The sequence below is a fragment of the Podarcis bocagei genome (assembly GCF_964188305.1).
Source record: "Podarcis bocagei genome assembly, chromosome: 12".
Classification (NCBI taxonomy): Eukaryota; Metazoa; Chordata; class Lepidosauria; order Squamata; family Lacertidae; genus Podarcis; species Podarcis bocagei.
The window spans coordinates 3,096,393-3,108,552 of record NC_138137.1 but is presented as its reverse complement, the minus strand read 5'-3'; the positions used below and the strand labels follow the sequence as shown (position 1 = coordinate 3,108,552).

The following is a 12,160-nucleotide window of genomic DNA, read 5'->3' as shown; positions in this document are numbered from 1 at the left end:
GACTTTCTTCAATATGTGAAAAGGCATGTTTCTGTTCCAGAAAAAACTCCATACTTCCACTGTACATTCCATTGAAAGTCACTCAACAGTAATTAGTATCCCATAAAACTTCATAGTTGAGCAGCTTTACACTCTCAGTCTGTTTCTTCACATAATAACCAGAAAAGATAAGCAGAAATCAAGAAAAATAAAGTGTACACCATTTGCCCTCTATACCATTTGCCAAATGATTGATACTCTGTCAAAGGACTAATAGTAGCTGCTATATAATCTTCATGTAAACTTGCTGACATTTGAATAAAAAGCAAGTTGACATAAAGATTCACTGAAAGCCTATTTCTACCGAGTATCTTTGGGGGCCTTCAAAAGAGAAAGATTAATGACACAGCTATCTGTAGTGTTAATGTATTTATTAATGACACAGTAGGTTTGATACTTCTGGTGCCTATTCCCTTCAGACTGTAAACACAGTGAAAGTATCTTTGGAATATTACATTTTCCGGCAAGTTATCATGTTTTTATAAGTGAATTTACTTGGATTACCCTGCAGTGACCTGTGCCACCTGTGCCATGTTTGTCATTCTGCCGGAAAACATGCAGCGGTACACTTGTAGCGAGTGCAAACTGGTTGTCTTGCCGGAAGAGAAGGTACAGAACTTGAGGCCCGCCTAGCCATACCTCCAGCTATAGGACAACATGCAGTTTCTCAACAGAGCTGAGTGGACTGTGATGGTACAGCAACACAGATTGGGTGCCCCTAGGGAGCAGGAAGATCACCCAGTGCAAGGAGATGAAACCTCTGGAGGAATGTGACACACAGAAGTGGGACAGTCACAAACCACACTTTGTCTTTAGAGTTGCAAAATTGCTTCCATGCTCTCACATTGGACACAGATTATGGTGTCCAGAAAAGCTAGGCAGCAGTTGCCAACCTCAAAATACACCAAGGTGGCTGTGAAAGGTACAGTGTGCAGAATTCCTGCCATGCCCCAGAGGTGAAAGAGACAGGAGGGGATGGACTTGGAGGAGTCTTTTTCCATTCTTGACCTAAGTCCTTCAGATCCTAGGCTACTGATGGTAGATGAGGATGTTGATAACCCACTTGCTACCTTCCATGGAGACATCAGAGAAATGGCATTGCAGTGTAGAGAAGGCAAGCTGAGAGGGACGAGTAGGAAGTACACAAACCATAAGGTTCCACCCCTTGTAACCTATTCTAATAATATTCAGATAAGCTCCAACAGACAGAAGGGGAAAACTCAAGAACAGCAGTAGCAGACCTTAGAACACTCCAAGCAGGCTTTGGAAATGTACAGAACGATTCTTGCCACTCCACAGAGGAGGAAGAGATGTGTGGGGGACAGAGGCAGTAGTGTGAGGAGGAAACAGGATGTCCTGGGAGGTGTGCTATCTTCCAGGTGCAAAGATTCATGATGTGACTGAGAAGTTCCCAAGTCATAAAAAACCCACTGATCACTACCCCTTCCTTCTGACTCATGTCGGTACAAATAATACCAGGCTTCAAGGATTATGAGACTCTGGGCAGGGAGCTGAAGAGACTTGGGGCACAGGTAGTCTTTTCATCACTCCTTCCTGTTGAAAGTCGTGGTCCAGGAAGAGAGAGGAAAATACTGGAGGTAAACCACTGGCTGTGCAGGTGGTGTTTTCAGGAAGGGTTTGGCTTCTTGAATCAAGGTCTCCACTTCAAGAGAGCTTTAAACTTCAGGGGGAGGGACAGAGGAACTCATGGTACTGGGGATAATAGCTTCATTGATGCACAGGAAACTGAGGTGGTGCTCCTGAAACCTGCTTTAGGGCAAGATATCACAAGAAGAAGGCAGCTGGAGGGAGTGACTCAGGGTTTCAGTTGTCTCTACACAAATGCACAAAGTATGGGAAACAAGCAAGATGAATTGGAGCTTTTAGTACAGGTAGGCATTACTGAAACCTGGTAGGATAAGACTCATGAGTGGAATGTAGGAATTGAGGGGGATAACCTGTTCAAAAGGAATAGACCAAACAGGAAGAGAGAAGGAGCAGCATTATATGTAAAGAACGTCTACACTTGTGAAGAAATCCATGACCTGGAGCACGGAAAGCAGATTGAGGGAATATGGGTAAAAATTGTAGGAGAGAGAAACAACAGTGACCCTACTGTGGATGTCAGGATGACTGCCTGAAAACTGGATTATGACTTCAAAAAGCAGATTACCAAACATTCAAAAAGGAGAGATATAGTAGTCATGGGAGACTTCAACATCCCAATTTCTCAGCGGTTCTCAATCTGTGGGTCCCCAGATGTTGTTGGACTACAACTCCCATCATCCCTGAGCTCTGGCCTTGCTAGCTAGGGGTGATGGGAGTTGTAGTTCAACAACATCTGGGGACCTACAGGTTGAGAAAGGCTGCGATATCTGTTGGAACTCCAACTCTGCCAAGAGTCTGGTTTGTTTCTGGGGGGAGCGGGCGACTGCAGAGGCTCCTGTTTTGACCTGTAGAGCCCGAGATCCAGAACCCCCAGGTCAGGTAAGTGTGAGGTGGGGTGGCAATGGGAAGGGCTGGGCAAGGGGACCTGCTTGTTTGCCTGGGGCTCTGATGTGCCACCCCCAAGATAAGTGCCACCGGGGGCGCCCACTGCCCCCGGCTACGCTACTGGGTTGGAAGGCCATCTGCCATGGATGCTTCAGCAGAGTTTCCTACGTTGAGGGGGTTGCACTAGAAGGATGACCCCGGGGTCCCTTCCAGATCTGTTTTTCCGCTTCAACAATATTTCATCATGTTCTTATCATTTTATGTAATTGTATTTTGTATATATTATAAAATTCTAAACAAACATGTTCTATTTACAAACAAAACATTTAAATAGCTACCTTTCTGCTGGTGGGGGGGGGGAGGGTGGAGAGCACAGGAAGGAAACAAGATGGGAAGGGGGCCAAGGTCGCAAAAGGTTGGGAAACACTGCTTCAAGGGATGCTGGTCTGTCATCTGCAGTATGCTCACTGAGGAACACTTGACCAGCGACAGGACTAGCTCAAGACATTTTGCTGCCTGAGGCGAAGGACAAGATGGTGCCCTCCCCTGGGGCACATACAGAAGCCAACAGGACTAGTAGTTGAATCTTATTCCAATACTGGTGAAAGGACAGACTCACATAGGGGCCACATGGCACTCATAGCTCTGGTCACTCCCAATACCTCAGCATCCTTCACTTGAGGCAGATGGCTAACTTTGCCTCATCGTAGGGCCGGCCCTGACTAGGGATGCTTCAGGAATTTGATACTGTGAATTCTAACACAAACTGATCTGCTCTGAGATTCTTACTTCCCAAACATTCCAACACAGTTCTTGGATCAAAAAAAGGCCTATCAATATATGTTTTGAAGCATGTGTTTTGAGAGAAAATACATATTTAAGATGTGATTTTTGTAAGGTGTTTTTTTTTTTTAAGTTCACAGATTAAGAAAAAGGATAGAATGGTGTTATGGATCACAAGAAAGTGATATATATCAGAAATACACTGATTTGCTTCTGCCTGAGACCCAGTAACCCAGGGTTCCTTATTTAGAACAGTTTGCTACAGGGGGAAGTATTTCCCAAGCGTGTCAGGCGATAGAGCAGCAAAATGAGTGTTAAAGATGATTTCTAGGAAATTTTAATTTTAAAAAAACTTACCTTGACTGTATAATACTCCTTTACTTCAGGCATAATAGAATCAAAGTCCCCACTGATGTAATCAGGCAAAAAGCTGAGAAAGAAGTAATACTTAGTTAGATATTTTTTATTAACCTTCTCACACTTTATTTCTTTAATTTAAAAAAGAGAGCATTCGGGGGGGGGGGGGGAGCAAGACTGAAACAGTGGTGTCCTTTCCCAAAGTTAACATCAATAAAATGGATTGAAATTTCCAATCTTCCCGTCTAAGAAACTAATGTCTTGGACTACAATAATTTGTAGTTACTGGACTGAGATCAGCCCGACTGATGCACAGATATGTAACATTTATCCTTGAAGATACTAAATGAGTGAAAATTATAGCACGTATCACAATTCATTTCACAACTTTGGTACTTCTTCTGCTACAAAGTCACTCAGAATCTTATTAATGGGCTGATTTTCCGCCTCTTTTATAATTCATGGCATCTAGGCATGTTTGTGTATTCATCAGCAATGGTTAGGGAAAGAAAGAATCCATCCAGTTATAGGAGACAGCTCTCCTATAATTCTGCCATGGATGAGCAGCATAGTCTGCAGAGATTATTCTCCATGCTGGGTTTCCAGGGTTGAAAGAAACTAGATAAGAGTCGCCCCCACATATGTATAGCACAGGAAGCATCACTGATTACATGAATAGGAAAATCTAGAGTAGTTATTCCTATTTTCTCCCACCCCACACCGTGCACTTGCAGAAAGGTAGTTTTTCAACACGTTTTGGAAAATATTATTTTGTTGCCATGGAACATTTGGAATTGAATTTGAAGTTGCATGTGTATTCTGGTGAATGTTAACCTGCAGTGACTTACATTTCTGCTCACAGAAAGGCTTACAGCTACCTAGAGATTGAAAGGCAGCAGTTATCCTGGAGACTGAAATGTAATGTATGAGCCCTTAATGCACTGCTGCCAAGTCCAGAAGCTGTGCCATGCTCAGCAAACAAAGCATGGCTCTGCCGGTCTCAGTGGCTCCCACTGCATGCACACCCAACCTCAATCTCAGAGCCTGCTCTTGTGACACCAGGCCAGGGGCATTAAATCTGAACCTCACAATATTTTAATTCATTTTCACTTTTAATCTGTATACCACGTTTCTATATTGCTATTCACAAGGTGGTTTGCAAGCTGAAGGAACAACAAAATACACAACAAATATCACACATCTTAGAACAATCCAATCCAAAAAAGTCATAATGAAAATATGACTTTAAAATAAATATCTTATACCAAATAAAGTAATGGTCAATAATTGATTAGAATATAATAGGGCATAATAAAATTACCTCTCAGAATAGCAAGTGAACTGAAAGCCACTCTCAGCAATTACAATAAGGAATTACTAAACCAAACTATAATCGATAAAAATAACAGCAAGTCACAATACATAAAATTAGGGCTGCCATATGTCCAGAATTTCCCAGACATAGCTGGGATTCGGCCTTCGGAAACAGTGTCTGGGTGGAAATCACTGGAATGTCAGGGGAAATGTTGGGAGTGTAGATTTCGGCAATTTTTTTTTTTTAAGTGTCTCCAAACCAGTGGCTGTTCATCAGCGCCAGGTGCGGAGCACACTTGTCCAGCCCTCGCCACTGACGCTGCCAGGTGGGGGCTCACAGAGCGGGGGCAGAGGGTGCTCTTCCCCCTCCCCGCTCCCCAGCCCCTGCTACCAACGGGTGAGCACTGGTGCGCCGAGCAGAGGAGTGGAGGGTGAAGAGACCCTCCACACTCCCCAGCCCCTGCTGCTAATGGAAAAGAGCTCGCATGCAGGGTGGGGCATGGTCCATGTGCCCTCCCACCCTACGCCAGTGCTCCAAACCACCTTCATCTTTTTGCCTCCTTTTCGGAAATATAAAATGGAAAGAAGTGTGTAACCTCCTGCTTTAAACCAGGCAAGTCTTATTCTTCACTTCACTTCTTCAGAAGAGGGACTGCAAAGCCAGCCTGACTTGCTCGTTCCTCTGGAGAACTTTCCATGCAGAAGACACAGACCTTTAGCTGGGCTGGAATTTTAAGCTGGGAATATATGTTTCAATGTACAGTAGCTGACCAGGGATGGGGAACCTATGGCCCTCTCTGGGTGTTAAGACTACAACATAAGCATTGTAGTTTGTTCTTTTTAGCATTTTTTTGGCTTTTCCAGGCAACTAACATCATAATTTCAGGACAGGAAACTGGCAGAAATATTCTATGGCAAGACAGAACTTCCTAGCATAGTGTGTTCTCTTATTATTAAGTTCTGAAACTCCAAAAAACAGGATTTCAACATTGGTGTTAATGCTAAAGTAAGGTTTAAGATTAAGATCATCAAAATGCCCCATGTAGTAAGGAAATGCAAAAGTGAGCAATTCAGTAATTGCTCAGGGCTTTTTTTGGCACCTTAATTGTCCCAATTATGCCTCGATTCTTCACTTAATGGCAAATCTTTTCCATTAAGCTTTTCTTGCCATTGAATGTGATTCCAGATCTGACTGGAACATTGAAAAAGTAACAGACAGGATACTGTGGGGCTCCTATCATAGCTTTCAAAAGCAAGCATCATAAACATCTACAGTTCCCTTAAAAATCCTGAATAGCCCTATGCAACTGCTGATCATCCATGAGCCAACAGTTATCAAGGTTTATTTATGTTTCATTCTGTTGAAAGGGAATAATTTGTGTGCTCCCTTCCTAGCTACACGGTCTTTTATATATTAGTCATTCAAATAACATGCTATGTGTTTGAGCACTTTATTTGGTTTTCGTTTTCTTAATGACTCTCTGGACAAGAACTATTCAGAACAAGGAAAGGTTGAGTTACTATATGTTTTATTATGAACTATTTTAACTTTAAGCGCATCCCCTCCACATAACTATAACATATACCTATTACGCCAGTCTAACACCAATGCCAGTCTCTAGAGTCAGTGACAGCCACTCAAACCTCAGGCAACGCCTCTGAAAGGGTATGAAGAGTTCCAGTGTGGCTATGGCTGGAAGACTGAAAATAGTCTGCACATCTGCAGTTAATGGTGTGCGGATCTGTGGAACCTGGCCTTTGAGATGTCAGGAGTGGAGTGAAACCTTACAGGTATTATGTTACTCTGCTTCTACTTCTTTCTTGATGCCAGTAATAAGTACCCCTAAAAGTTAACAAAGCATCATGTTTGGGACTCATAAAGCCTATAAGCAAACAAAATCCTTCTTCAAGACCTGTGGGCATTTTATTCTGTTTTAAACCTTCAATGCCATATCTCCTGAATATATGTCATCTTTGCAGTAAACAACACAATAACTGTGCTGCTGGAGTATTTAATTTACTTTAATCACCTCACTTGGTATTCTATATCAGCTTATAAATTTTATGTATGCTGGCATGGCTTGTACAATCTATTTTCCTCCCAATTAGCAGTTACAATGATCCATGGCCCAGTCTATAGAAAGTATCACGGAATACTGCAGTGAGTATGCGGAAACAGTTGAAAGCATGTGGCAAGTATTATGTACTTGATTCTGCATGACTCTGTTTCCTTGGCGTGGCAACTGCACTTACAGTCAGAAAACTGTGATAGTCACAGTACTGTTACTGTGCACATACAGTCAGTGCAAGGTGGTGGATAGAATCATAGAATTATAGAGTTGGAAGGGACCCCAAGGGTCATTTAGTCCAACCCCCTGCAATGCAGGAATCTTTTGCCCAACAGGCTTGAACCAAGCTTCAGATCCTTGCTCACTGGGTGATTTTGGACAAGTAACTATCTCTCAGCATTGCCTACCCTGCAGGGATGTTGGGAGTCTAAAATCAGAGTAAAGCCATGCATGATGCCCAGAGCTCCTTGGAGGAAGGGCAGCATATAAATGCAACAAACAAACAAATCTGGATTAAAGCCAATGGACACAGGCCAAACTCCCGCTTCTAGAAGTGGAGTCCTGCTTTATGACTTCCCTTTCACATTTAATGCTTATAATGGAAGGGTACTGTAATGGGTAATGTCAGGGAACTGACATCGGAGCCAGAGGCGGAGGGAAGGCTCTCAAGTGATGCTGGAGAGGGACCCAGCAGGGAGAGGTAGCTCAGCGGGGGAAGGAAATCAGCTCAACACCAGGGATAAAGGGGGGCAGATGGGGGAATCTGCGAGAGGGCTACAGGACTCTTCACTGGACACCAGCGGGGAGAGCATGGGTCCTCCGCTACCCACACCCTCCCTGCGCAGAAGACTTCCGCGCAGGGAGAGTAGGAGGAGACTTGGCGTCAAACAGCTTTTATGCTGGAAAAGGTTTAAGAAACGCCCACTGACGGATTCTGCTAGCGACTGAGGCAGCCACGAAGTGAAGGGCTGTCCAGACAGAAAAGGTTTAACAAGGCAACATAGCCAGGAGTGGTGGCAACTTACGCACGAGCAACCCCTATATTCATTACAGGTAAGGACGCGGGTGGTGCTGGGTCTAAACCACAGAGCCTAGGTCTTGCCGATCTGAAAGTTGGCAGTTCGAATCCCCACGACGGGGTGAGCTCCCGTTGCTCCGTCCCTGCTCCTGCCAACCTAGCAGTTCGAAAGCACCTCAAAGTGCAAGTAGATAAATAGGTACCGCTCCGGTGGGAAGGTAAATAGCTGTATTGGGTAAATGTCAGTTTCCACTCCTGATTAAATCAATGACAAGATGAGGCATGCAACTATGTATAACCAGGTATAAGTCTAGTGAAGGTTCCCCCAAAGCCAGGAAATCACTGCTTCACTGTGGCAGCAGGCTGTGTTACATGACTGTCAAGGTTCCTTCCAATTCTGCGTGGTCAGTGTTGGTTGCTAGTTGCTAGTTGCATGCTTCCAACGTGGAATGATAGCTTCAGTTGTACATGCGTATAGTCCAGTGAATGTCTAATCTGGGATTTTGGTCCAATGCTCTGCCGCTGACAGCCGTTCACCTCCAAGAAAGTGATGAAGCTGCAATTTACCACAGGATAGCATAGCATACCACATCAATATTCCTTAAATAGTGCATTTGTTAAGCATGGGGGAGCTTGGCAGAGGTAATTTATTAGCATTTTGCAGCTTGAGTGAACATGGGAAGCCCTTAACACAACATGTTAAACTGAAATGTTTTTTGACCATTTTATTTTATTATTTTGTTTAATCACTCATGTATCTGCAGCAGTGAAGTGACCAAAGGAGGAATGACCACTGGGAGGAGCGCAGAGAGAAGGGTCACCATGGTGCATCTGCAATAGCACAACTGGACGCCTTCATCCACCCCAGCGGCAACAAAACATGTCTCTCCCACATGTCTCTCCCACATTGTCGGCCAATTGGTGTTAAAGAAAGATAGAATTTTCTTTATGTATGCTACGACAGCAGCAAGAATACTTATCGCAAAGTATTGGAAGACACAAGATCTACCCACCTTGGAAGAATGGCAGATGAAAGTGATGGACTACATGACACTGGCGGAGATGACTGGCAGAATCCGTGACCAGGGGAAAGAGACGGCGGAAGAGGATTGGAAGAAATTCAAAACTTATCTTAAGAACTATTATAAAATTGATGAATGTTAAAATGTCGAGGTGTTGAGAAAGAAAAGGGGATTACAGTGACATAAGATTAAGTTGAAGAAAAGACTAAGAGGACATATATTTGATAAAATTATTTAGAAGCTGCTGAAAGAATTTTGGAAATTGGGATGCAGAAAGGGGAGGTATGGGAGAGTCCGAGAAGCGAGGGATATGAAAAAAAGGTTATGAAATTATACATGTTTGTTTGTCTTTTTATTTGTTTGTATTGTTTAAAAAAATGTTGTAAAACCAATAAAAAATTTATTAAAAAAAAGGAGGAATGACCACTGGGAGGAGCGCAGAGAGAAGGGTCACCATGGTGCATCTGCAATAGCACAACTGGACGCCTTCATCCACCCCAGCGGCAACAAAACATGTCTCTCCCACATTGGTTTCTACAGCCATAGCAGGAACTGTAACTCCTCAACGGTTTGGCTCTCCCTACCCAAAAGTGCACTCTTCCATTGTCTCCCAAGACAGGTGGATGCCAACCGGGAACCAAACCACTCCTGTCAGTATAAAAACTGTAGTGGGGTTACCAAACGGTTAAGTATGTTTTAATCCCATGCTTTTAACTGATGAGTTAATCATTCCAAACACACCCTGGAATAAATACCATGCTATCAAATATATAGATGCCATTTTGTGGTTCCTTAATGAAGGTAACAGTTGACTAAGTAACAGACATCTCATTTATTTTTTGGAAGGTCATCTTTAAATGCACATAACCAATCAAGAGATGCAGAAAGATGATTTATTTTTTCAATCGTTGCAGTCTTTCACAGTGGGTATTTTTTAAGTTCACTTCTGCAAAAATATCAATCACTTAATCACACTGATTACCTAAATTAATTGTTATAGCTGAAGCCAAATTCTAAAAGAATAGTCATGTTAAATGAGGCTATCTGTGTTTTGAGGATTTTGAGCAAAGGTTCACAATCAGATTGGACTCAGTTCCACTTGGCACAAATAGAGGTGAAGATTGGTTAAATCACTGCCATCCGTCATAATGACATGCAAGGGGTTGGTCTACCTGGACCAATCTACATTTAGGGACCTGTCCACACCCAGTGATGGAATGTCATCTCTTGGGCTCCTGGCATCTGTTTATTACAGTTCCCTGACCATAAATCACTTTATGCACATTTGTACAAAATCCCTTGTCTTCATTGTCCACATAATGGTTGGTGAAAATAGACTCTTTTCTATGAAGCAATATATTTCTTACGTTTTTTAGAGGCCCCAAATCTTGTTGTTTTATGTCCAGCTAACAGACCACCTGGTAATCTGACAGAAAAGTTCTGTAAGCAGCAGCGTTGAGTCTAACAATCCGAATTCCACCGTGAACGAGACTAAAAAACCCTTCATGGTAGGTTTTAACCTTGCACTTTTGTGATTAGCTACATTCATTGATGTGCTACCTCAGACTGAACGCGGGTGGCGCTGTGGTCTAAACCACAGAGCCTTGGGCTTGCTGATCAGAAGGTTGGCAGTTTGAATCCCCGCAATGGGACGTGACGAGCTTCTGTTGCTCGTTCCCTGCTCCTGCCAACCTAGCAGTTTGAAAGCATGTCAAAGTGCAAGTAGATCAATAGGTATTACAACACTGTGCACTTGACTAACTCTGCCATACTAGGCAGTATCTTTGGCCCCCAGAAGGGCTATTTCTAAAATGAATCTCAGGTTTCCACATACAAGTAAGTCTGTCCATCAGCAGAGGCGGGAGAGATAGCATTAGAAGATGAGAAAGGGAAGGTAAAATATGATGTTTGAGGACCTTCTAATATAGATAACCTGTTGGAGTGCCCTCATGCTCTCCTCTTCCACAGGAGCGGCAGTAAGGAAAAGTCTTTCTCAATGCAGAGATAAAGGTCATTGTGATGCCAGCAGCCATTACATCAATCATTTCTTGTTCTTTCCCCTAACTCCAAGATAAACCAGGCTGCAGATTTCAAACATCCACTTGGTGGGCATGTCATAAGCAGTCAAATAACTAATTCAATTTGACATTCGACTTTTAAGGTCAAATATGCTAAATTATGAATATAGGCCAAGACAGTGAATTGTGAGTGGCTTTGATCCCCACTCAACCACAAAGCTCATAAGGTGACATTGGACCAGCTACTATCTTTCACCAACCCCATAGGCCTGTTGTGAGGATAAAATGGATGACCCTGATGTACAGTGCTGTCAAGGAACAAGCAAATGAACAAACACAGACAACTGTAATGTTATGTGAACAGTTTTAAATCTGTTCATTACAAAATTTTCACTGGTCTACTGAAATGCTTTGAATACTTGATTTCAGTTATATAGGTAAAGGGACCCCTGACCGTTAGGTCCAGTCGCGACCGACTCTGGGGTTGCGGCGCTCATCTCACTTTACTGGCCGAGGGAGCCGGCGTTTGTCTGCAGACAGTTTTTCCTGGTCATGCGGCCAGCATGACTAAGCCGCTTCTGGCGAACCAGAGTAGTGCACGGAAGCACCGTTTACTTTCCTGTCGGAGTGGTACCTATTTATCTACTTGCACTTTGACGTGCTTTCAAACTGCTAGGTTGGCAGGAGCTGGGACCAAGCAACGGGAGCTCACCCCATCACGGGGATTCGAACCGCCGACCTTCCGATCGACAAGCCCTAGGCTCTGTGGTTTAGACAGATTTCATTTTAATTAGTTAAGGCTCTCCACTCAAGCTTAGTTCAGCATGCTAGATTCTAATTAAAATACAAACTTTACACTTGCTTAATGAAAACTGCTACTTCCACTAACTTAAGTAACACTTAACCTTGTGCTTAAAGATAAGGATGGGCTTAACTCACTTGCTGACTGAGAATTATTTAAATAACCTTATCAAGGTTTTCTGAACTATGCTATTATGCTGCAGCAAAGGTCCATTGATCCAAGTCTTGAATCACCACTTCTTCATG

The 12,160-nt window shown here is 43.2% G+C and overlaps 1 protein-coding gene across 11 annotated transcripts in view; it reads right to left on the bottom strand.

Moving 5' to 3' along the window:
- The window catches only part of TPK1 (thiamin pyrophosphokinase 1), a 448,208-nt gene that overhangs the window by 128,495 nt on the left and 307,553 nt on the right, over window positions 1-12,160 (bottom strand). For all 11 annotated transcript variants that reach the window (XM_081165242.1, XM_081165241.1, XM_081165247.1 and 8 more), the window contains one exon: window positions 3,673-3,745. In XM_081165242.1, the coding sequence (XP_081021368.1) occupies window positions 3,673-3,745 (73 nt within the window). The remainder of the gene's footprint in view (window positions 1-3,672; window positions 3,746-12,160) is intronic.